The 25,711-nt window shown below is 40.9% G+C and overlaps 1 protein-coding gene across 1 annotated transcript; it reads left to right on the top strand.

The window, feature by feature from the left end:
- Positions 1-3,317: 3,317 nt before the first annotated feature.
- On the top strand, positions 3,318-25,658 carry LOC135350438 (nuclear pore complex protein Nup54-like). The gene is made up of 13 exons (XM_064549219.1): positions 3,318-3,476; positions 5,327-5,578; positions 10,890-11,155; positions 11,219-11,424; positions 13,626-13,725; positions 13,865-13,958; positions 19,403-19,457; positions 19,595-19,688; positions 20,099-20,206; positions 20,296-20,363; positions 20,845-20,896; positions 21,834-21,944; positions 25,428-25,658. The coding sequence occupies exons 1-13, from the start codon at positions 3,443-3,445 to the stop codon at positions 25,527-25,529; spliced, it is 1,542 nt and encodes a 513-aa protein (XP_064405289.1). The 5' UTR covers positions 3,318-3,442; the 3' UTR covers positions 25,530-25,658.
- The last annotated feature ends 53 nt before the right edge of the window (positions 25,659-25,711 follow it).

Here is a 25,711-nt window from a genome sequence, read left to right as displayed (position 1 = left end):
ACTCAAAGAAGGAATAGTGGGACAGTGGTAGCGTTTGCAATAGTCATTACCATTAAGTCACCAAGATTTCCTGCATACAGTCGTGCATGTGCGAGGAGTAGCAAAACCTTGATTCTGCCTCCCTAAGAGCAGCAGCAATGCCATCATAATGTTCCGAAGAAATGTTCAATCCAGAAAATAGCTACGGATGTAAACAAATCTCTGACATTCTTTCAAAGTAGCTCCCTCCTTCAAGTTTTCCCTGCAGTTTATTACAAATGTAAAATAAAATCATACGTTAAGTCATTTAAAGTGCAACGGCAGGACACATCAGCAGTAATCTCAAGTGACGGCGCTTGTTGTGACTCAGATCCCGCCATGGATATATACGTATTGATAGGCCTATTTTGCAGCAATCTTTTCATTGTGGTGCTGCCTTTCATTTCGGTTGGTGCACTTTAATTCCCGACAAACACCCTGCTTTCGCTCTTTTAATTCAACATCTGTGATAATTGTACATCCTTCAAATTGTCGAGGAGAACGTTTAACGTTTGGTCAGTTGGGTCCCTAAATACACATTCTGAGTGGAATGAGTGACGCTTTGAAACTTTGCCATTTCAAGGCTACTTTTTTTGTTGCTTTCCATGTAACCACTTCCCCTCCAGAATTCATAACAAAGAAACCGTGTACGGACATGGCTCGACCATCGACCCTCACCGGGGTGACGACCCCCCCGCAGTAGTCACCATCCAGACCGAGCGTTTTCCCAATACATTTTAAAGGGGCTAACCGAGGGTTTAGAGTCAACCACTGCCATCTGCCCATGAGGAGTATTTGCGGAAAGAACTATCCCTGGGCAGGATGCTGCCACCTTCCGAGGGAGGAGTCAGCAATTCCAGCCATAGCTGCCGTGGCCGATGCGGAAGCTGTGACCAGCGTAATTATCCTGTGGGAGGCCGAGCACTTGAAGAATGTCCCTTATGTGGTTCGTAAACCACATCTTAGTTACAGGGGCACCGGAAGATAAAAGGAAGAATGATCCTTTTGGCGAGTACATGTGTATGAGGTCATTCTAGCTCAACTTAATTGAATTGATAAAAATGCTATTAATCATTCATATGCAAAAATACGCCCTCTTTTGATACTAAGATGGGGTCATGAAATTGTGTATTGGAGGCTGCATTCTATGGTCACAGGTAACGCACGCAACATGCCAGTTATCATATTGCATTGGGGTGCCAAGAATAATGTGAGCGAACTGGTCACATTTTGACTTCCGTAGCCGGACCTGTACCATAAACGGATTGTCCCTGCTATCAATGGCCCAGGACAAGCATGTTGCTGAGAGGTAGGAGGAGCTCGCCCAGATGGAAGAAACCAAAAAATGCGGTTGACGCAATGGTCCATATCACCAATTTCTCAGGGTACATGAGTAATAGTAATGGGGAGTCGGATCCGGGATGTGGCCCCCCTCAGCATTCTGGTGCGGAGGGAAGATTGCGTCCGAGAGACCTAGCATACTTCGGATCGCAGCGAGGTAAGACTTGCAAGCATCTGCCAGGAACGACACGAACAGACAAAGGAGCGGGATTGTAATATTAAATCGAATGCAGAGTGGCTGATTTGTATGTCCTGTGAGTCGAAGGGGCTAATCCCTGTTGAAAATAAAACTGAAGTGAGTTCTCCAAGCTTGAGACATCCAATCCGCGGTCCAACAGAGGCAGGGACACTCGGTCATCAGCTAAATGGTAGTACGCCTCTAGGAAGATCAAACAGCACATGATTCCTCCTGACTTGCAGTCAGTGACTCGGTGGCCCTGCCACCATGTAACACAAGCCAGGATGATCGGAATTAGAGGATGATCGGCAATCGTCAGTGCGGAAGATTGGTAATCCCATGTGACCTGGAACGGAGATCCGCAGCCCCATGCGTCTGAAGTGTGAGGAGGTGCCCTCCGTGAAAGTCGGCCACTATGCTAAGTCGGATCCCAAGACAATAAAATCGTCCAAGTAGTGGTCAACATCGGGGATACCCATCTGATGGAGTTGCCAAGCGAAGGCGTCGGCGACAGCACTGAAGATTTTCGGTCCCCCCGAAAGGCAATATCGGGTCGATGTATGTGTTGCCGCGCCACCCTGGAGAAGTACGATATGCTGAGGTTTTTGCCATGAGGGTGCCAGTGCCCATGGCCGAGGCAACGTCTTCAACAGACGTGTAGGACAGGGAGCGTCATTGACGCTCGCCCCGCGGAGGTCGGTTATGAGCCTCCATTTGCCAGTGTTATGACAGTGACCCCCATGCGATTCACATGAATGTGAGCCGAGCATCCTGCTTTCCTCCAGTATATTCGGACTCGGGCGAGCCAGTTGGCTACATTTGCTCGGACCATGGCTTCAACCTCGCCCCCGCTGGTGGGTGGTTGCCCTGAACCCTGACCTCGAACAGCATCTTCTCTATACGTGTCTATCTTGCTAATTTTTGGGGTGACCAGTCAATATGTATACCTTGGGGCTGAATGTGGGTCCCCCCCCCCCAAACACTTACGTGCTTAATGCTAACTGCGAGGGCCCCTCTCTCAGTACTCCCCCAAAACGTAACCACAGTCACATGACCCCGAATCTCGTCTGGGTTCAAAGGACTCCAGCTTAGACCCGGTACTGCCACGCCTCGGATATGACAATACTAATTCTTTCATACTCATGCTTAATGTAGTAGGAACTGCGGGGTGCTCGGGTGTGGCCCCGGCTTACACGTGCTGTATATCGGGCTGCTCAACTTTCGAGCCTCCCACCTGAATGAGGGTCCCTCCCCCAAACACTTACGTGCTTAATGCAGGGGCCCCTCTCTCAGTACTAGTACTACCTAACCACAGTCACGTGACCATCTGGGTTCAAAGGGCACGCGACTCCAGCTTAGACCCGGTACTGCCAATTAATTAATATCCACGATGACATGCGACCGTAGTTTAATGAGGAACTGCAGGTGTGGCCCCTGCTTACTAGATGCATGTACTTTCTACTTTATATAGATAAGCTAACTTTAATATTATGGTAACTACGCATTAGCAAGCGCACGATTACTGCAGTTAAAACTTAGTCAATTTTAGACAAATGGCACCCCATAGATATACCGTATAGCGTGTAATTTTCATGGGGCAAAATATTCGTGGTTTTTGTGGTTGGAAGTCTGACCACGAATATTTTATCCACGAATGAAGCGACTTTGCCTACCTTTACCTGCAGCAACCACGAAAATATTACCCACGAAATGTCTCAATATTGCTGAACCACGAATATTTTGTCCCCCGAAAATCGCTATACGGTACATTAACTACAGATTTAGTGAAGATTTTTGCAGCCAGTTTTAGCATTGTAACCACGCCCATTTTTGAGTCTGGCCTAGTGACTACCGATACCCAACTAGCATGAAGTGTCATCTTCGATCAAGCTAATAAGTACTAGTATGCTAGGAGGAGGTCTTCGACTAGGAGCCGGAGGTTAGTATTAATGGTAGAAGTGTATCCTATGTAACATGAACTTTAGGTGGCTAGCAGGTTGTCATACAGGATTTGAAGTAGAGGGGGGAAGTCATTGCCATGCCAGCAGCTAGCTATATATGTACACGTACTCAGTCTAGTCATACAACTGCCTTATAAATTGATGTAATTACAGCGCTAGAAAAAATTAGTTCCACTTCTGAGTGGCGCATCTTTTAAGACCACAAAAAATTTTCAGCCCAGGTGGCACCTAAATTATGGTGGCGATTGCGCTTGTCCTATAGCATTTTCGTAGAGAAAATGGGCGTGGTCTAGCTCAGTTTCACTTACTTGCTCGCTGCACCGTTGAGAGCTGAATGACTCATGAGCCAACGTTCATTGACTGCAGCTGTTTAGAAGTGTGAAGGGTCGAATAATCGTCTCGGCCAGAAAAAAATTTTCCAGCAACGATTGGCGCTTTTTAAAATTATGCTGATGCTGATGCTGACATGGCGCTTAAATTATGGTAGCGCTGTAATTACATCAACTACGATAGTACCTGAATGCAAATTTTAGGAGGGATTATCTCCCCCTTTCCCGGCCCCCCCTGTATGACACCCCAGAGAAGGTGCGACACGCGTGCCGAGATTTTAAATAAGGCGCCGCTTTCTAGTATAGTGTGTGCGAAATAGCCAAATGGTGCCTTAAGGGAGAAATCTCCCCGTGGCGCCTTATTAGAAGAGGGAATCTTTTAGGTTGGGTCCTTTACTTAATTTGTTAGTCTGGGGGCCATACCTAATAGCTTGGGGGAAAAATCTAGAGAGCTAGGTCTGGCCCCCAGACTATGAATTTCTCAAGTGCAAGAGTTAACTTCATACTTCTTCAGTTTTGATTTTTATGCGTGCAGACATTGCATAGTGCCTTTTAACATTAAAAGGGACCTTAAAGCAGAAACGGTGTTTTAGTGAGGTGATTGTGTAGCTGCCAGAGTGGTATGAATTCAGGGTGTTTTTCAGCAAGAGTACGTGGTCTTGATACTGTGGAGCCAGGGTTTAGTGGGGCGGGGGCGGCTGGGGTGAACCTCCCCCCCCAAAATGTTTGGATAATAATGACATCATCACATAAGTACGTGGATTGTGTAACTAGATCTACTGTGATGCACTAGCATGTAATAGGGTGTGTGGTCAACAAATATGGGAGTGGCCAAACATTTTGCGGCGTGCGTAAACCTTCCCCCCTAAACTTTTAACTAGATGAAACCCTGGGAGCTGAGAAATCCTGGGAGCTGAATTTGATTTGACATTAATATTATTGGTTAAGGCCTGTTGAGGAGGCTACATATGAGTATAGTGCATTTATAACACAATTTTATATACATGTACATGCATGTAACAGTAAGCTAAACCTATGCCTGGTATTGATTGTGTATATGGGTGTGGTTAGGAACCGGAAACAAAAGCAGATTTGACACTTAATTGTTCCTACTCCGTAAAAGTCTTTTACTGCCCCTTGTGATGGAATACAATACCAATGCTGCCCTTGTCGACAGGCGACAGGAGTGTTGTTGTTGTTCAAAATCTTGGCTTTTGTGTCCGGTTCCTATAACCACGCCTAGATATAGTTGGCAACCTAGCGTTATTTTAGAGACATTTTGGCCTGGTACAATATAAAGTACGAAATGTCATTGTACATGTATATTAAGCCTTTAAGCTGGTGACATATTTTCGTGGGGTAAAATCACACTTGCGTTATAACTACATCTCAGGCCGAGGTGTAGCACGTAATATAGGCTTGTGAGATTCTGTTAATAAGGAGATAATTACCCCACTGTGTATGTAGGATTGTCATGCACATGTGTAAATTATGTTCAGGTTTAAACAACCGTGGACTGATATCCTCTTCAAACCAACTTCAGCCCTCCGGAACAGGCCTTAGTCTTGGAGTAGGTCTCGGAGGTACCAACCATGGTTTAAAACTGCAACTGGGTGGGACGACAAATGGACTAGGAGGTACAACTAGCAGTACTGGAGGTGGCTTGAAACTAGGTGCTGGAAACGGTGGTCTCCAGTTGGGTGGTCACTCTACTTCAAATACTGGGCTTGGTGGGTTAGGACTAGCAAAATGTAAGTTGTATCGTGTGTTATCTTTTGTTACATAGTTTTGTTACCCATTGAATAGTTACAGTGCTGGTGTTGCGTCCTTTCTAATAATAGAACACATAGTCAGGGTTTTATCTAGGAGGTTTAGTGCAAAATGTTTGGGCAATGCACTCCCATATTTGTTGATCGATCACACCCCCTACCTATTTCATGCTAGTTCATCCACAGTATCTAGTTACATATTGCACATGCATCATGACAGTACTAATGTGATGATGTCTTTATTCTCATAAGTAGTCATTATGCTTCGGTTGCACATGCGCAGCGGGGTGTACGGTAGTGTGTTTGTGTGTCTGTGTAGACTGTTACAGCTGCTCAAGGGCAAGTATAGGCTTCTAGTGACGTTTTCTTGGATTGCAATACTTTGTTCTCCAGTTATAGTAGTAGCTAGGTTTTCCTACTTGAATGCCATTGCAGCCTTTTCAATAGTGCATAGCAAATCTGGTCTATAATTATAGTGTTGTTACTCTACTTAGTAGTTAGCTCTGCACTAGAACGCTAGCTGCAGGGGTGAGAAAAGAGCTGCAAGCTGCACTTAGCTGTTTCACGCGCAGCAGCCATTAATATTATGGACTTCGAACTTTTGGCTTCCTTTTTAGCAACGATCATGACCGATCATTTCCCACTTTTGCACCAATGTAAATTAATTGCTTGATCTAGTAGCTTCATGTTTGGTGCCTCCACCGAGGCATCAGCATTCGCGGTGCTTTCATTTTTCTAGCAAATTTAAATATACTACCGTATTACTAGTGGTATTGGGAATGATCCAAATCAGCAAAAAAATTGGCCCTAGCTTTGTGATCTAACTATTGCGTTCTGGCAAGGATCGTGTGTATTTGTACTAAGGTTTTGTGAGTTTGTTGTTGCAAACTTTGCATATGTTTGATGCTCGCAAAACATTGTAGTAGTACGGTATAGTGCCCGAATTGTACATGGTCTGGTTGAACACTAGAGCACTGAAGTGTGAATCTATATGTATAGCAAAAGAAGTGTTATATATATGCAATACATGCTGGCTAAGCAGCAAGTGACAGGAGTTTTGGTAGTGTACGAGACATGCATTGTGGACTAGGATCACAGCAAAGTCAGCAAAGAAGCCTGGAGTCTTAGATAGAAATATGGCTCCCGTGATATTGTGGTTGTTGCTTCTTCTCCTGATCCTAGCCCCAGAACATACAGGCCGTATGTTTTGGGGCTAGGATCAGGATAAGCAGAAGAAGCAACAACCACAATCATAGTTTTAGCTAACTACTTTAGTGACCCTGTTCCATTGTTTTTGGTACGGGATAATTTCAGTTGTAAATAAATGCAGCCAACGTGCAACTTCAAGCTTCTTAAGTTTTAACATCAAATCTGCTATTAAACTAACGACCTGTGTGGAGGCTATAATGCAGTGATATGGCATCCAGGCGAGTAGACTCGGATATCGCAAACAAACGAACAACCAATTATCCGTGGCTGCCCAAGCGCCTCGGGTTTAACAATAGGCTGAAGGATAGCTTGCTTGAAATACAATAATTATAGACTTGCACGACTGTATAAGTGCAAAAAGTGTCCACACAAACTCGTTAGCAATTATACCACCGCCAGGTGGAATCACAGTATTAAATATTTCCATAATAATTTTAGGTCAGCATTAATTTAGGTCAGCAATACTCTAGTTTGCTTGTGATCTCCTCGGACAAAATGCATTGTGACAAACCATTTCCAACCCGGCAACACGACTCTGTTTTGAATCATGTGGACTACGTTTTTGTAGCTACGCTTGATATTCCTGGTCTGGGATCTAGGGTTTTTGATGATTCATCTCCAGTTCCAATGTCATGCATCGAGTATATCTACTCACCTGGATGCCATAGCGCTGCGTTTTCAGCATAGATAGCCGTCACACAATAATATCTTTCTTTAAATAGTGGCATATTTTGATGTTAAAGCTTCGTTGTCTAGAAAAGCTTAAACTTGCACGTGGCAGCTAGCAAACAACATGCGGCCTTTATTCGAGATACCCTACGTATTTACAGCTGAGTTGATCCCGTACCAAAAACAATGGAAAAGGGTCACTACAATAGAAAGCTAGAATTGTGACTGGTTTGTTGTCCCTAGCCCTGTTAGCTAGCTGGGATCCATGCAGGAGCAATACTTCTCTGAGACTCCAGGCTTCTTTGCTGTGATCCTAGTCCACAGTGCATATGTCTATGTGCCACTAAAACCCTGTTCTCAAATCTTTCAAACCAGTCTGGTTTAGTTTTATTGTTCCTGAGTTTCTGTGATAGGATACATGATAACATCACTACATGCACTGTATTATATCACTCTTCTGGTTTCTTTGTAATCGTGTCACCAGCCGAGGGTTTGCACTTTAGTGCTCTAGTTATAATTATTTGTTTGGTGATGAAGCAGATAAAACTGTCCCCAATAGTATTATACCGTTATATCACTTTGTACAAGAAAAACAACTCCACTGCTTCCATCTCCTTGACAAGTGCACCTATGTAAATAAGATCAATGGTGAATCCAGTAGTCCCGTTCAGTCCAGTGAGTAGATCGAGACATCCCTTTATGTGCAGTATGTAGGTGCATCTTTGACACATTCACTGAGGCATCAGCACCAACAGTGCTTTCATTAACCCAAGGCGCGTGGGCGGCCACGGGTTATAGTAGTCGTTTGGTTTCTAAACATTCTTTGGGCCCTCGGCACAGCTTCCACATTGGTACGGCGGCCATGGTAGGAATCGCCGAGGCGCGTGGGCGGCTACGGGTATTATAGTAGTCCTTTGGTTTGTTTGTTATCTTGTGACATCTGAGCCTGCTCTCCTGGCTGTCATATAGCACTGTGTTTACAGCCTCCACATAACAATGTTAATTCCAAATAGAAGCGAACAAAAGCTAAGAAGCTTGAACTTGCACGTTGGCTAGCAAACTACACGTGGCCTTTATTCGAGGTGTGTATTTTCAGTTGAAGTGAGCTTTACCAGACAATGTAACAACCTCTACGTTTGTAATTAGAAAGCTGGAATAGGAGTTTGTTGCTTCTTCTAGAAAAGGAAAAATGGGGTTCCAAATCAATGAGCGCGCATAGCTCCTGAAAGTTAACAGACCCAAACAATCCTCAAAGCTTTAAAAACCTGTGGTAGTACACTAACACAGAGCCTATGCTATTCTAATCAAGCCGCACAAGGAATATGGTAAAGGTGACTATGTGTGTGTCTGTTCCAGCTGTAACTTCTCAACGGTTGCAATGTGATGGAAACTAACAGCTTCTATAGGCTTCTAGCCACGTTCTCTTGGATTTTTATTCGTGGATTAGCAAACTAAAGCTTCTTTCTCGAGTTATGGCTAGTTTGACTCACATTGAAGGCTGTTGCAGTCTCTTTAGAATCTTTCATAGCATCATCCATTCACACAAACTTTCTAGTCAACATACGAGTTAGCCTTGCATTAAAGCGCTAGCTTTTTGTTAGCTACAAGAGTCAGAAAAGATCTGTTAAGCAACTACCTATAGTAGCCATTTGTGAACTTGATCTCTTTGCAGATACACCTTTTAATAATTATTCCTGTCCACATGTTAGAATCATCCAGTGGCAATTAACTTACTTCTTCAGGTCCTGGTATATCGGTAAGCCACAATGATATACCATAACAATAAATGATGTACACAAGTCTGGTAACAATAAAATAATAGATATACATGTACTGTACTGTCTGTGCTTTAATATACTCTGTGCCTTTCAAGTGACAAAGGTTTGCTAGCTCCCACTGTTTGGCTACTGGCCATTTAAATAACATACAGTTGCTTCAGTATCGTTGAAGATTGTTCATCAAGCCATCAGATAGGCTTCTGCCATTCAGCTCCTCTCCTATGTCTGGAATTCAATTCTGTCAACAATTGTAATCAACTATAATTATATCTCTTCACCTCTTCTAATAGTTTTTTGAGCGAAAGCAAAACAACGGCGAGAGAAATTAGCACAGCGCAGCTTGCATCACTCGTTACTACATGTACTGTAATCTTGCACCGATACTAATATTTAACTCACTTACAACTGAAACTCCAAACACACTCCAGCACCATATTACATGGTTACGGGGAAGAGTTTGGAGCAAAATCCAATGAAAGAAGACATTATTCCTGTATTGGAGGAGGCACTGTATATAGCCTCGATTTCAGGCCGCCCTCGAAAGTAGTGGTGCTGGGTACAAGCCGTGTGGAAACAGGCTACCAGGAACGTTGTCACATATCCAACTCTCAGTGTCAATGGTGTCTGCCAATGACCAAGTGTAGCTATAGACTTGGCAATATCTCTCAAGTCTGTACGAGAGGAGGTGTGTAACAGACGTTGGTTACTGCAGGTAGCAAAGAGTTTTCAGGTGAATTATCGAACAGTTTTGGAGAGCTTGAGCTCACTCACTGACTAGCTACCTAGCCACCATAATTCCTATACAATAATTATGTTTAGGAAGATGCTCCAGCTAACTTGAGCGTGGTATAAAGATTGATTTAGCAGCTAATTTCATCTTTTGTCTTTATAGAAAAGTGGAAACTCACTTGGAACTGGTATTCGGACACCGTTTGTAATTGCACTTTCACAAGAGTACAGAGTGGCTCGGTCCACTGATTAATTTTTTCTCCGATTCTTTCATTTTTCAGTTTATGAGGAAAACTCAGCCGACGATTGCAACTACCAGACGCCAGTTGTAAGACAGACAATTCTCAATGTATAGCTACACTATTTGGAGGATAGGCTTACAAAGTGGCTTTAAAATCGTAATTGAATGGTGTCTGTATCTGCTGTAGTTTTGAAGAAGTCAGTGTTGGATGATTGATACTTTACCCTAGCCCTCTTTCATCTGTATCCCACACCTAAGCTTCCACTTTAAACACTTGTACTACTAAATTCTCTGAAGACGCTTAATGTTGCGTAGTTGTTCCCTGCTAAATCACATCTTTGAAGGCAAGAAAAACCACATACAAAAAAAAATTTACATCCGTTCTTGGTGCCAGCTAGCTGACCACTGACCTAATGTAGGTCACTTAACAAACCCAACACGTGATAGTATAACTACTGCGCCTCCGCCAACTATTCTTTCTGGGTGGGAATATTTTCGAGCCAAAATACCCTCGTGCAAGAAGTTTGTAGGGTACCAAGAATATCTGTAATCTGTTGTAAAAAATCTGTAGGCTGACAATAATTATTACTGTATTTGTGTATAAGTGTAGTTGCAAGTCCTGCTTGTGCGATCATTGATTATTCATTGATTATTCATTATGTTGCAGCCACTGGCACAGGACTTAACATTTTCAACCAACAACAAGACTCTAACCCACAAAATCAACTAGGACAACAGTCCTTGCAGTCACAGTTGATATTGAATGCCATTAAGGCCCCTGGGCCATCTGTATTTGAGAATGAGAAGGACCTAGTACTAATGCAGTTCAATTGGCTGCAGGCTTGCAGTGGTACAGGGAAGGGTCTAGTGAATCATGGGGGAACATTACATGATATCACTTTCACTCCTGAGAGTCTTGTGTGCAGGTTTAAGGTATGCGAGACTAATTCGAAGTTGTGTACAACTTATCAATATTCATTTTGTGTTGTCCCGTAGACAGTTTGTTATAATCGTCTGCCTACAATAAGAAATGAAGATGGACTGGTTGCACTGCAGTTCAAAATGAAGTGTGATCCTCTGATATCCAAACACGACAGTGTCCTTCAATCGGTTCAAGATATTGTGACGAAGGGAGTGTCCACTGCCACCACTGAAATGTTTCAAGTTTTTTGTGATAGTGTACGACCTCTTCCTGATGAATGGTAAAATCAATTAGTGCCGGTGGTATCCACTGTTTATTATGTGCTCTCCTAACCATAGTATATCCAAGGGCGTATGAAGAGAAGAGGGCATGCAACTACAATCTATCAAATTACAAATGGGAGGGGCGTGTGCACTAAAAATAGATTGCACGTGCACTTACTCCATAATAGTCACCAACTAGCTAGCACGGTAGAGTTAGCCACAAAGGTCAACAAGCGGAAGTGAAGGACCAATGCTAGACTAGAAGTAGCCATTGATCAGCTCTTCTAAATTTATTTTGCGGTAAATTTCTAGTATAACAGTGTTCACGCCCACTATCACACGTATTTACGTGTGGGCGGTTGGCTAAATATAGTATATCCTGCTGACTCATCAGTTTTTTGACAACTACACAGTATACATTGCGAGTTGCATGCCCTCTTCTCTTCATACGCCCTTGGTATATCTGCTCTACTGTAACATATGCTTTAAGCAATGCATGGTGCTATTAGCACAATTTGTGTATGCATTGCCTGACCAAGGGAGCAGGAAGTTTTGTTTGTACAGTAGAACCTCGATTGGTAATTTTCTTTATGATAGGGTGAATGAGCAACTAATATCATAAAATGTGTGTCCCTTAGTAATTATGTGTGCGCATTAATATGAAGAAAGGCATGTTTATCTTCTATGCGCAGACAACCACATGCACACAATTTTGCACTGCTGTATCAATAAAGTACTGTATAGGTGGATCAAGGCGTGGTTTATCCAGTGTGTCATACAGGGGGGAAGGGAGATATCCCCCCTCTGGATCCAATTCCCACCCCCTAAAATGAATGTGCATTAGCTGTATGACAGAGTGTGTCCATAGCTGGCAATGTTACAGTAACATTTGACCTTTTTTTTTAGCAAAATCTTCTGGTTACTTTTCAAAAGCATGTCTTATTTCCCCCCTCTACTTCAAAATCCTGTATGACACCCTGTAATATCCATTTGATTATCCGGTCTGGAACCAAAGTGTACAATTTCTATGTCAAGCATTGCTTTTCCTCGATCTTGTCCACGAAAGAAAGTGTTAGTGGGGCCTGGTCACAGCTTGCGAAATGCACTGTACACGCCTGATTGCGTTTCTAACTATAGTAGATCTCTCGTTTATCCGGCCACACGGTACTTGCAAGGCCAGACTAGCGAGGTGGCCACATTTAAGAAAATAGCCGCGGCTAAAAAAACGACCCTACTTTGACTAATTTTGCGGTTCTGTCTCGAGGATGAATCACAATATGCTCTCTAATCCAATTTTATCTGCCAAACCACACCCAAAACGTCATATCCGGCAGTAACAAACTTATTCTAGTTTGGGGCAGCCAGTACTGGCCAGTATACGGAATTATAGCTGAGTGGTTGCATTTCATGCTGTATATGCTCACTTTTTGCAATTCTTTCGATTGCGAATTATGCGCAAATCGCAATCGAAAGAGTATCGCAATCGAAACCCGATGTACGGTACTGCTAAGTTAACACGTACTGTTAGCACTTTATAGTGATCGATATACATGTACACTGTCTATACATGTACCGTATAGTGTGAAATTTCGTGGGTTAGCAATCCTACACGAAAATTAAGTCCACGAAAATTGTTCTTTAATTAAAATTATCTGCTATAACGTGCAAAGATTTAAAGACGTGGCTTCCGGTAAGCATAAATGCTTTTAGAGGCCATTCCATGAAATATAAGTGCCTTGAAAATTTCGCGCTATACGGTGCATGTACATGACTTAGTAGCTAGTTCTGGCTGTACGAGTCAAGCCAAGTGATGTCAACATTCTTGCCTTGTTATTGTGATCCTGCACTTGTCCTAATGGTAAAAGGGAAGGTATTCATCACTTGTTATTGGTATGTTTTGCCATCAATGAGGTTTGCAGTACATACGTATTCAGGGTGTCACACAGGATTTTGAAGTAGAGGGGGGAAATAAAAATTAACCAGAAATGTTGCTAAAAAAAGGTCAACTGTTATTTCAATACCCTCTTAGTGCCAGCTATGGACACCCAGTCATACAACTACATGTAGTAGTACCTGAATGCAAATGATAGGGGGGGAGGGGTGGATTCGAGCTAGCTAGGGGATATCCCCTTCCCCCCCCCCCATATAACTCCCTGGTATTGCATGTTCATGTTCTAGGGTCGTAAAATAATTATGTCTGCCATGCTTCTTACTGCAGCTCAGAAATGACAATCTACATACAAAAAAAGTCTGGAATGTTGTCTCAACGGCTGCTAGCCACTGAAGTTCAACAATTTTTTCGAAATACTTCTCGTAAGGTATAATTTAGATACTCTCACGCTCTCACATGTGTGTGCAAGGTATGCAAAACATTGCAATCAGTAACATTTTCTCGTAATTATCATTATTGTTTATGCCATTCAAATATTGTCCTGAAGATAATAAAAGTCTTCACAGCCCCAGCTTGACAGTCTGAGAGTGACTAATGTGTATGCAAAGACTGGGTTTACTGACGAGAACCTTAAGCTCTACCTACAGAATCCTCCTCCAGGTAAGATAATTTGCATAATCCTGTAGGTATCTTGGTAAACATTGAACATTTATTTGTAAGTAGTGACCTTGCTGAAAGAGATATTGTTGACCTCTACTGGGAATTTTAGAGTATACTTGAGGTTTATTGTGTATGCAATTTTAGTGGTGAGTAGTTTTACTGTAACCATGTTTGTCCAAGTACATGGGAATGTTTGTATTTGCTTACCAATCTGAGACTATTAATTATTTGTGAGTTGAATTGGCTATGTGGTGGACGCTGTATATAGTAAATTTAGTTGCTGCATTTGGCTGGTAGATCCTATGGAGGTTTAGTATTTGCCCCAATACATGATATATCTATATAAGGCATGTATTGTGTATATACACAAGAGCTGTATATTTGACCCACTTCACCACTCAGTATTAGACTCGCCGGCCCTTAGTTTTGCAAGACAAAACCAACCCAGTGTGATCACTTTGAGGTAGAACTGACTGTGTGTGTGTATACACGACTGTCTGTCTGCTGGCATAGTGTAAAAGGTAGAATGCGGAATGCGGAATGGAATATGGAACGGAATATGAAATGACAAATTAGTATTAAAAAGAGAGCTACAGATGATGCTCTGTATAATATTATTACTAGTGCATAAAATATTTGTAAAAAGTGTTACAGAACCCTTTTATGATAACGGAGCTAAATTATACTATTTACGAGGACTAAAAAGTAGACTATAATTATAGCTAGTGCAATATTAAGCTTCTGACACATTATACATATATACGTTACAGGGCCTATAATTATCCTTAGCAGTATAATTATGCTGTTCCCAAAATTAGGTGGAGTGTGAAGTCTAGGACACTAGCTCCCAAGCTACAGTATTAAACCTTAATTCATTTCTTTAATCTACATGTATCTAACTTTACTCTATCTACCAAAGTTTTTCTGGGCCTTACATGGTGACTTTAAACAATGTGCGTGTTAAAGAGTCACAATGAAAACTAACCTCTTTTATATGGAGACATTGCTCTTTTATCACGTGATCTCAACATCCTTCGGTTCCAACATGCCATATATAATAATCTCTCAAGTTAAAAAAGTAATCAACCGTGGTTCTACCTTCGATTACAGGCCCGCGGTCTGCTGCCTGAAAACGGTGTTACTGGCTTATTGGAAACCAGCTAGCCTCCTAATAGTAAGTACATAAAAAAAACTTGATAGGAAACCTAAAGCCAGGCCATAGGTTTCTGGAAAGATTAATGCATACTCCGTCATTCCATATTTCATTCCATTCCGCATTCCGCCTTTTACACTATGCCGATGTGGCTACTCAACAGTTAAAATATGAGTTCAACTAACAGCTTCTATATGTACATGTAGGTTATAGCCTCATTGTCTAATATTTGATTCATGCATGGATTTGCAAACTAAAACCTTTCTAAATTGTTAATGCATGTATGTATTCATTTACCAGTACTACCACATAAATTATATTGAAAGGGAGGTTGAAGCAAACCCCTATCCTCCTTAACGCAGCGCAGCGACTGGCTAATTTGACCCTGGTAACTTCGGTAACATGTGAACTTTTTTGACATTTAGGGTCATTGTCTTTTTACTATACATAGCATGATGGTGTGCTTACAGGAGTGGGATGACCCTCAAGAGAATGGAGTCCACTAGACTAGTACCCATACACTATTTTGTGCTGTATGTCACTCTGCTCCACTCCTGAAGGGACTCGTTGTTCTCCTTTAACTTGTAACTTAGGCTTAGTGTTTATTTTGCCCTTTTGTTGTGGCTTGTTACAGTATATGGAGGGGCGGGGCGTTGCCCTCTGCATACAGCCACTCATTTTGTGAGCGCACGTATAGTATGCTTATACAGACGTTTTAGGGTGAATTTTTAGTACCTAATGTGTGTACTAGCTAGTTCCTGGTGATTTTGTCTTTTGATCAAATGCATAATATTATTGTCTCGTGGCTTAAAATGACTCTGCCAGATGCAAAAAGCTTGGCCCCTTGCCATGTTTTCTCATGGCTTAAAATGAATCTGCCATATTAACAACACTCTGAATGTATTCTTGCCACTCCTCTTAAGTGTTGTGCTGTTTAGCTTCTCCGAAACTGGTAATTGTCACACAGGGCATTTGTTTGTTTAGTGAAACGAGTTGCTTTTCAAGGCGATTTGATAAATGGCTTTGAGCATGCTAGCTGCTGCTGGAAAGTGTATCATGTATTGCAGCCATTATGCAGTTTTTTATCTGGGGGAGCGGGAGGGGCATTTGTCCCCCATTTGGGATTTCAAAAAACAACATTGTGTGCCTGAGAATGCATCAGGTGCGACCTCAGACAGCCAACCAAAATTTCCTGGGGGGGGGGGGGGGGGGGAGCGCCCACCCTTTTTTATAAAAATACTCTAATCTGCCCTTCTGTCAAAATTTCTAAATCCCTGTATTAATTGTATATAATTGTTGATTGCCGTGCGATATAGTTGCTTCATTTATACCGTATTACTAGAATATTTTGCTGGTGAAAAACCTTTGCGAATGAGCCAAATCAGCAGAAAATTGATCCTTTGCGGCATTAGATGCATGAAGAACTAGAGCACTGTAGTGGTTATACAAGTCAGTGGAACCTCGATTATCTGGACACCTTGGTTCTAGCCCAGAGGTTGGTCACGATTTAAACCATGGCGAGATATGCTATGCAAACAGTGTTTGGCCTCGAATTCGCCTTCAACCTTCCTTCAACCCGCTGAGTTAGCACTTTCGTCTCATTCTTGCATTCCTGAGTATTTATCTCTCATCTCCTGTTAGTTAAGAATCGTAGTAGTGTAAACCTATCATTGCTATACCTGCTACATTAAGATAGGAGTCAAAGAACCAAGGAAAGTGCAGAGACAACTGGAAGTTTGTGGTTAACTTAGTTTCTGTCATTGCTTCGAGTGCAACTATGCTACTCACTTACTGGGTATTGTTATCATTTGCTACTAGTATAGAGTATTACAATCATTTGCAGCCTTCTGGTTTTAGCTAGGATAGCTGCTTTTCTCTGTAGGTTTCCGTATATCTTTTTTTTTTCTCGGTGCACGCACATTCCTCTATTTAATTGTGACCAACCTCCTCTGGTTCTAGCCAGATAATCGAGTAGATATACCACGCCTTGATAAACAGCAGTGCTACATGGTTGTCTGCGCATGCGCATAAGATAAGCAGACCTAGCTGTCTCCATAATTATAGTAACATATACAATGCGCATGCGCATTTAAGGGACACGCCCATTTAATTATAATTGTCAAGCTAGATATTGAGTAGTGGAACATCATTTTTTTTTTTTTTTTAAGCACTACAGTTCTGCATACACGGATAATTAAGTATTATAGCACTGCATTTCCGCACACTCTGTCAAAAGTGTTTTGGTATAGGTTATTTGTACCTGCCAAAAAGTTTTGTTTGTTGTCACTGTGGGTTTTACAATGTTTTTGTACGTACTTGTATATATTCTCCAATCCTTTGTGGTGGTTGTGTTACCTTTGTTGTGATATCTGATAGCATTCTGTGCTTCCCTAAATGTAACAAAATGTTGTTTATAGATATACATCTATTCACTATTGCTAAAGTGTTATGGAAGACTCTGGGTGGTGTATTGTTGTTATATTGCTCTGCCAATAATGAATTCTTCTCAATTAAACTTATAGAATGTTGGTGGCATGAGTTGTTTGGTTAGTACAATCTAGTGTATATCTATTACGGTTGCTGTTCTTACTGAAGCAGTGACACACCCTCGTTTTCTCAGTGTTGTACAAATGAGGTATACGCGTACATAGTACGAGCGTTGTACAAATGCAGTGTACGCGTACATAGTACAAGCAGTGTTGTACCAAAGCAGTATACATACACATACCTGTAGAAGATGCCACGAGGAATTTCTAAGACAATGCTTTGAGAACATAATTAACAAAATTATTGCTGCACTAGCTTTTAATGAATTGAGAACTAAGACTATTGTCAGAGCAGATCAAGCCAGCAAAGAAGCATGATTTGTTGCATTATTGCAGTCTTCACATGGAAATAAAGTACATGAGCATGCAGCTCCATGTGGTTTGTGGACTTAAGTGCCTCGAATACACCTAAACTAGCTCTATATAGTCACGTACAAAATTAATTAAGTTTTCCTCAAAGCTTTGTTGAAAAAAAGTTGCTTCTAAGGTTATTCATGTTATATAATTGCTCAACGCTTATGCAAATGCACACGTGACACACTGACCTACTGCTATAATCCGCGGCCACCAACCCGAAATCGAATTGAAATTGGTGCAAGTGTTACCTAAAAGTTTTCTACAATTAATTCATTAACACTATATTGGTGGCTTCTGACTAAGTTATCCAATTTGTTGGGGTTTGTGGGTTGTTTGTACTCTGTAGTACTGTGTAGTATAGTGTCAGCTGTTAAATTAAGAAGTAATGAAATTAGCTCAAGTGCTTTCAAATGCTGTGTACTCATTGTGGGGGAAAATCCCTACACTACCAGGAGTTGTTACATTAAACACTTACAACTTACAAGTCTTAAAATTATAGCGCGACTAGTGCATCCACTACTTGCTTTTTCGGCTATTATTGTAGGTGAGCTAGGTATCCATTGCATTAACTTCAGTTGTGCTGTGAAAGAATGAAAATGTAATTGTTCGTGACATTAATCTCTCTGTAATAATTGATTGTTTACTAACTGTTACTTGTGCATGTACTAATAATAATTATATTGGTTGCTTGCTCAAAAGAATTCTTGAAGGAATTTGCACCATGGATCCACACGTTATTTGCATCTGTGCCCTTATGTCTGACACCTTCTGCCATGAGTAATACTAGGAAGAATGTTTGATATGTCTCCCTAAGAGTGACACCCCCGCACATTTACTTATTCAGATGAAGCAGTTATCAGTGTCTGTATTGTTGCAAGATACGGGTGTAGGTTTGTGGACTATGTCCATTACCCATCAAAGTTTTTAGAGTTATATTTTTGCACTTCGGGACATTGTCAGATTAGATGCAGTAGTTTAAATTGCTCAACAACAGACACAAGTAGGCCTCGATTCATATTTTCTTGCATCGTCTTGTGTACAAAACATTTCTTGCTTAAGTATTATAGGAGGCTAAATATATACTACGTATATTATTATATCCTCTAACGGTTGGTCATTTATTTGGTCATGCATTAACCTCCACTTTTCATTTTTTGCTGTCCACCCTGTCACTTTCTGAGACAAACATCAGCTGCTTGGCTGTGTATGTATTCTGTCCACGTGTTCACCCTAATCTGTTATGATAACTCTAGAAGTGGTCAGGCTCAACACTCAATTGTCCAAACTGATAAGTTGATTGTGGTTGTGATAGCACTTAAGCTCTTGTGAATATCTTTGTTTGTGTTTGTTTGTTTAGTCATGTAACATGTTGGCTTCCTCTTCTACAGGCATCAGCAACCAGCTGTGGGAGCAGAGCAAGAAAGATAACCCTGACCCTGAAAAGTAAGCACAATCTGATTAATGATACATATGGTACGATAGGACATCCAATATATATCTTGTGGAGACCCGGACTTGTAGATGAACGCAATGCAATCTGTTTGAAATGTACTGTGAGTGAACAATTATATGTTACACAGGTACATTCCAGTTCCCATTGTGGGTTCTAGTGCATTGCTTGCCAGAATGAAGCATCAAGACCAGGAATCAAAACAACAGCAGAGCAGATTAGAGGTATAGAGTAACATAAATTCACTGATGACCTTCAGCTATTATTTACATTGTGCATAATTATTCTTTGGCTTCGGCTATAATACGCACAATCTTGTTGCTAAGGTAATAGTTACAACATAGCAAGCCTATTGATAATTAATTGTCTTTCGGAGACATTGCTGACACCATTTCCTAGCAGCTGGCTAGCTATATTCTATTTACTTTATGTGTTTCACCGCCTGTTTCCTCATCTGCTCATTATCCCACTCTGCACAGCCTTTGTTGCTCCTACGCTTCCTTACTGACAGACCACATTCTTTGTTTACCGGCTGCTTTAAATGTATTTGGAGTAGCTGTTGCCTGAAAATACTGCCTCTATGATTTCCTGGGTGGCTAGTAATTTGTATTACATCCCTCATTGTATTGTCTAGATACTAACAGACGAACTGGCCCAGCTAAAGAGAAGTCATACTACTGCGATGGCGCGTGTGGCAGAATTTAAAAGAAAATTGAGCAACTTGAGCCATCGTGTGCTGCGAGTAAGTTTGTCTATTAATTTTTGTAAAATTGATTGGTACCTGTTTATTGTTCAAATTTTTGAATTGTTGCCAACGCATATTGGTTGTAGCTTATGGTTGCTCAAGAAGTTCTCAGAAAAAGTGGCTTCTCAGTTCATCCTGATGAAGAACAGCTCAGGTATTGTCTTTTGTAGCAGAGCATGCACAGATACACAACGGTTATAAGCACACATGCATACATGTAATCATGTAATATGAATTCAGGTTCTCTTTCCATATTTGGAGGTCTCATACAAATAACCCAACTTACTCTCAACTATGATAGGTATCCCAAATGTTTTACGCATAATGATGTTGATTATTGTTGTAAGGTCACTTAGTGAAAACCCATCATTACCAATTAATTGTGTGCAATATAGACCACATGGAATGCAAGGTGGTATGTAGTTCAACAGCTGGTACTTTTCGTTAAGTGTATTCATCGCTTAACACATGTCTTGAGCGCATCATTAGGTGCCTATTTGTCACTAGTTACAACTATTCTTCTTGTGCTATTCGTGGCATGTTATCCCTAAGCATACCAAAAATATTGATGGTCATAATTGGTAGTGTATTAACATTTACTCCTGCCTGTTGTTTTTTGTCAACAACTTGTACAGAGTTCGACTGGAAGGAATTCAAGTTGAATTAGATGCTCCACTGCAATTTAAGGTCAGTTTATACTACTGAATATTTGTATACTTCTCATACGTCATGTTGCTGACATCATTACCATGTGAAACTCGATAGGTACTAAAGCCATATGGTGCCTGTGTGGGTTTTTTCCACTTTAGTAGCTAGGGCCGCCCTAACTGTATTAGATGAGCAGCAGGTTGTTGAAATGCACACATCCACACCTGACCCGCCTTCAATATCTAGACAATCATTCCTTGAATACACCAGTGTACCGTGCACATCAGGTTTCGAATGCGAGCTAGGTTCTTTCAATTGCGACTTCACATCAATTGCAAGACACGCAAAGACGCAAAGACAATTCAGACTACTTCATAACGCAATCAGGACAGTGTCATTTGCATTCCATTAACCTGGAATTCGAAACCCGATATACGGTACTTGATCGGCAACCCACTTTCATGACAACAAATACTGATATACATGCTTTCGTAGATCTTTTGGAAATTTCATTCTTAATTATTAGTGTACGTGCTTTGAGCTTCAAGAGGGTATGTAGTTGAAGCCATGCAAATACAGAGTATTATTAGCTGCCATATTTTTACCAGAAATCTTTTAAGCTACTTTGAAGCCACTTAGCTGACCATACTCAAACTGTGAGAACGTTTGACCGCCATATGATTTCAAGGAAGCCTGTAAACCTGACATTGGTAGCTCTTGTTTACTGACAGCCTTAGTTTGTGTTAAGTGCCTGCATGGCCTTGAAAGATTTCACACAAAATCTCGTAGCTACATATATTTATAACTTGCTACAATTGCCATGCACTGTTTTTAGCATCGATTTCTCGTCTCAATTGGTTTTTAACTAATGCAATGTACCAGCCACCTTTGCTTCCAATTCGCTACTGGTTAATCAGTGTCAATTTTGTGTAAATCACAGCCAATAGCCCAAGTAATGTACATATTTACTGTGTAGGGTCGACTCAATGAGCTAATGGCTCAGCTGAGGATGCAAACACAAGTGCCCGGAGCTAAACTTGACTCACGTTATTCAGTGGACTCTGACCTACTAACGGATGTCAAACAGGTAATTAATAGTAATAGCGGACTAGCTTTTCTTGACATGTCCTTCGGCTGGAATGAACGCTATCTTGCTGGTTCTTATATTTGGGAGTATACCATACTGATTTGTTTGGCAAAATAGTATCAAATAGTTATTATGATCATTTAGACTGATATTTCCTTGTGTGCTCGATTTAGCTGTCTCTCACACTGTTGGTGAGATTGAGGGGTGTCTAGTTATTACTGCCGTGGAGTCCTTTTTTGCAATTACAACAAGTTGTATGTATAATATGTATGGCTACATCCCAACTGACCTTTGAGTGTATTTGACCACCAATTAGTGGTTAGCTCAATGTGTGGGTATAATTATTTCCTTGTGCTCGATTTAGCTGTCTCTCACACTGTTGGTGAGATTGAGTGGGGTCTAAAGCTAGTTATTTACTACCATGGAGTCTTTTTTTGCGATTACAACAAGTTGTATATGGCCCATCCCAACCCTTGAGTGTATTTGACCACCAATTAGTGGTTAGCTCAATGTGTGGGAGTTATTTCACTTGCCTTACTACCACTTTACAGTGAGTAAGTGTGGTATTAGAATTAAGTGGAAGCTTCACAGCAGCCTATGTTTTTTTCAGTTGTTTATGCTAGGAGAATACAGAGCATGTTTGGGGCGAGCGTGTGTGTTTGTATTATCTGGTGTGAGTATAAGAAGTCAATAAGTAATTATGTTTGACTAGTATTGAGTAGCTTCCTGAATTGTATTGTTGTTTGGGGCGAGCGTGTGTGTTTGAATTATCTGGTGTGAGTATAAGAAGTCAATAAGTAATTATGTTTGACTAGTATTGAGTAGCTTCCTGGATTGTATTGTTGTAAGGTGTAGCCATTGCAAGATGTGAAGCTGCAAGTAGAATTCCAAAAATGATAGCTAGAGTGGAAGTTCAGCATCTTAACAATGTAGCAGCAAATGTAATGCATGCCAAATAAGGTGAGTGGGCAGCCAAACAGGAAGAGCAAAGTTACAAGACGATATGGCTCCTGCAAGACCCAGTACACAAGCAGTGAACAATTGTTAATAAAAAACAACCTTCTGCAAGTCAGCTGCTGTCACACAGTGTGAGCTGCTGCAGATGTACCTGTGTGACTTCAGGAGTCGCTGCTCTGACCTGTTGCAGGCGTACCTATGGCATCAGGAGTCTCTGTGTCCCATCTAACAATAGCTAGTGTGCGTGTGCGTGTGCCTGTTGGTAAAGGATCACACAAATCCAAAAACAAGTATTGTGTGCCGGTCCATGACAAACATACTAACATACATACGACCAGGAGTGCATGAATATTTATGCATTCCTGATACAACATAAAAACAAAATTACAACGTTAAACACTATAGGTAGGGACTCGCTTCGCTCGCCCCAATCAATGAGAGTTGTACCAGACCCCTAAACTGCTCATGACGATGGAAAGAAGTTAAATTTCAGACTTTGACTGGTGATGCTCATTTTTATCTGCTTTTCATTTCCATAGTTTTGGCTGTATTGTTTTAATTTGTAGCCTCAAGAACACAATCTACATGTATCAAAATAATGCAGTTATGATTATTTAATTACGTGCATTACAAAAAAACACAGGTGTAGGGTAGCCAGTTTGTTGGTAGGTGGTGAGGAGCCCTGCATAGTGTTGACTATACGGTTTTGCAGCTGCTCAATGTGTACGGGTGATAATTATACAGGTGGTAATTATGATTTGGAAACAGTAACCACTGATGAGTAAACAGTGGATGCACTTTGTACTTTATGTGGCAGCCCTCACTATCCTAGTTTGGATTCTCATTATCGTGGAGGTATATAATTATTCTGGAAAAGTTTGTTATGTTTGGGTTGTTGTGGGAAAACTGCATCCAATAAAACCACAATAAAGGTACTCTGCTTGCAATAACACTTCATGCACATCATTATCTTGCCAAGATGGACAAACATCAAAATCAATTATTGCATCAAAATTTTCTCCTTAAGCATTCATGTTCGAGCTTCAAAGTATTTTTCTACTTAACAACATGTAGTATGTAATGCCGACTTGAGAAATGTTTGTGATGCTATACTTTGGCAGCTTGGAAAAACAGCACATTCCAATAATTCTCAGCTTTGCTACCAGATTCACAACAGCTATGGTACGTACTAACGTATTACACATTGTTAAACAGCTCACACGTTTTAGTTGGCTGAAAGCCCACTCAATTTGGTGATAAAATGTGTACACTAACCTTTTAAGTGTAGCACTTAGAACACAGTACACATCATTCCTATCAACCTGCATTTGGAAAAAGCAACTAAGTATAGCCTCTACTGTATTGATGTTTTGATGTGTTTGCACTTCCGAACTTGTAAAGAGTTGTGAGTTCCCTAATGGTTAGATGGTCTAGACAAACAATAGTAATGCTGGCTCAGCCTACAATGGATCACTAGTTCCTCCCTATAGCCCCCCACATGTGAACAAACTGTATGAGGTGCCAATCATTAGTAAAATCTTCAATGCAAGTGTATAACTTGTTTTTTGTTGATTTGTATCACTGTTATAATTTATTATTCATTAATTTTGTTGCGATGTATTGTCCGGAGCATGAATGTTAATGCACTCCTGGTATTATTTTATACATTACGTTTTGTTTGAAACAATGATAGCGAAGTAAACAATCCCCCCCACTACCCCTCATACGGCAATCCTAAATATTTTTGTTGTACCCTTTAGGTGGTGCTACTAAATACCAAATAACAATTATGTTCATGCTTTTGATGGGTTTCTGCTTGTCTTACAAGGCTTCTTATCTTCGTTTGAGTTGTAAGAGAAGAAGGTTCAAAATTTATACTTTCTCAGGATGGAGCCCTGTCTAGTGCACGGCTGTGCTGACGTAGCATATCATCTAACATAGGAGGTACCTTCACCTATTATAGTATCAATAGGAAGACAGCTATATGCACTAAATTCCACTGTGTGTTAGCGTCTAGTACTGCGCCACATCCCACTTGTTAAATTCATGTTCGTAATACCTTTGTTGCTAGGTTCTCCAACCTCCTTTTTTTACAAGCATTTTTGTATGTACTTCTAAATGATGAGAAATGTGAGTCACTTATGGCATCTTTGATATAATTTATTCTGCCTATAATACTGGTGTGACGTTACAATGTTTGATCTTCCTTGACCACACAATCTTATTTTATTCCATGCACGTGATATTGTTAGAGCCAAAAAGGCAACATTAAGAAATTGGTCTCAATAAACATCTGTTTTTGCTTACATAATGGCCTGTATGCACATTGTTCCTAACTGAAACCAGCGTACTACGTGTTGTTTATCCTCCCATTACTACCTTAAAACGGTTTACAAACATTGACCATTCATTTCATAGTATAGGGTACATTGACTGACATAGTTTAACTTTATTCCTTGCTGTTACGGGTATTGTTCCTGGCCGTAAATCACACGTTGCATTCACTAGCTGCATTAATTTCTCCAGCACTTGACACAGCAGCAGGGAGCTCTGCTTGAGCTGGTCAAGGTCATTAAAGAAGATGGTGAAGATTTGCTGTGCGTCAAAGAAGGATTTGAACAGTATTAAGAAGCATAATAATTATAGTGCTGTACTAAACGCTCTCTTACGTACATTTTTTTGTATCATAATAATTTCTGATACTTCCCATCACATGCAGTATAATTGTATGTAGACTTACAATTGAATTTCTCACAAGACTTCCCAAACATCGTCGTGGGTGAGTTTGGAGCTAGATAGCATGCATGTGC

This window comes from Halichondria panicea, chromosome 16 (assembly GCF_963675165.1).
Source record: "Halichondria panicea chromosome 16, odHalPani1.1, whole genome shotgun sequence".
Lineage (NCBI taxonomy): Eukaryota > Metazoa > Porifera > Demospongiae > Suberitida > Halichondriidae > Halichondria > Halichondria panicea.
This window is presented reverse-complemented; position numbering and strand designations above follow the sequence as displayed.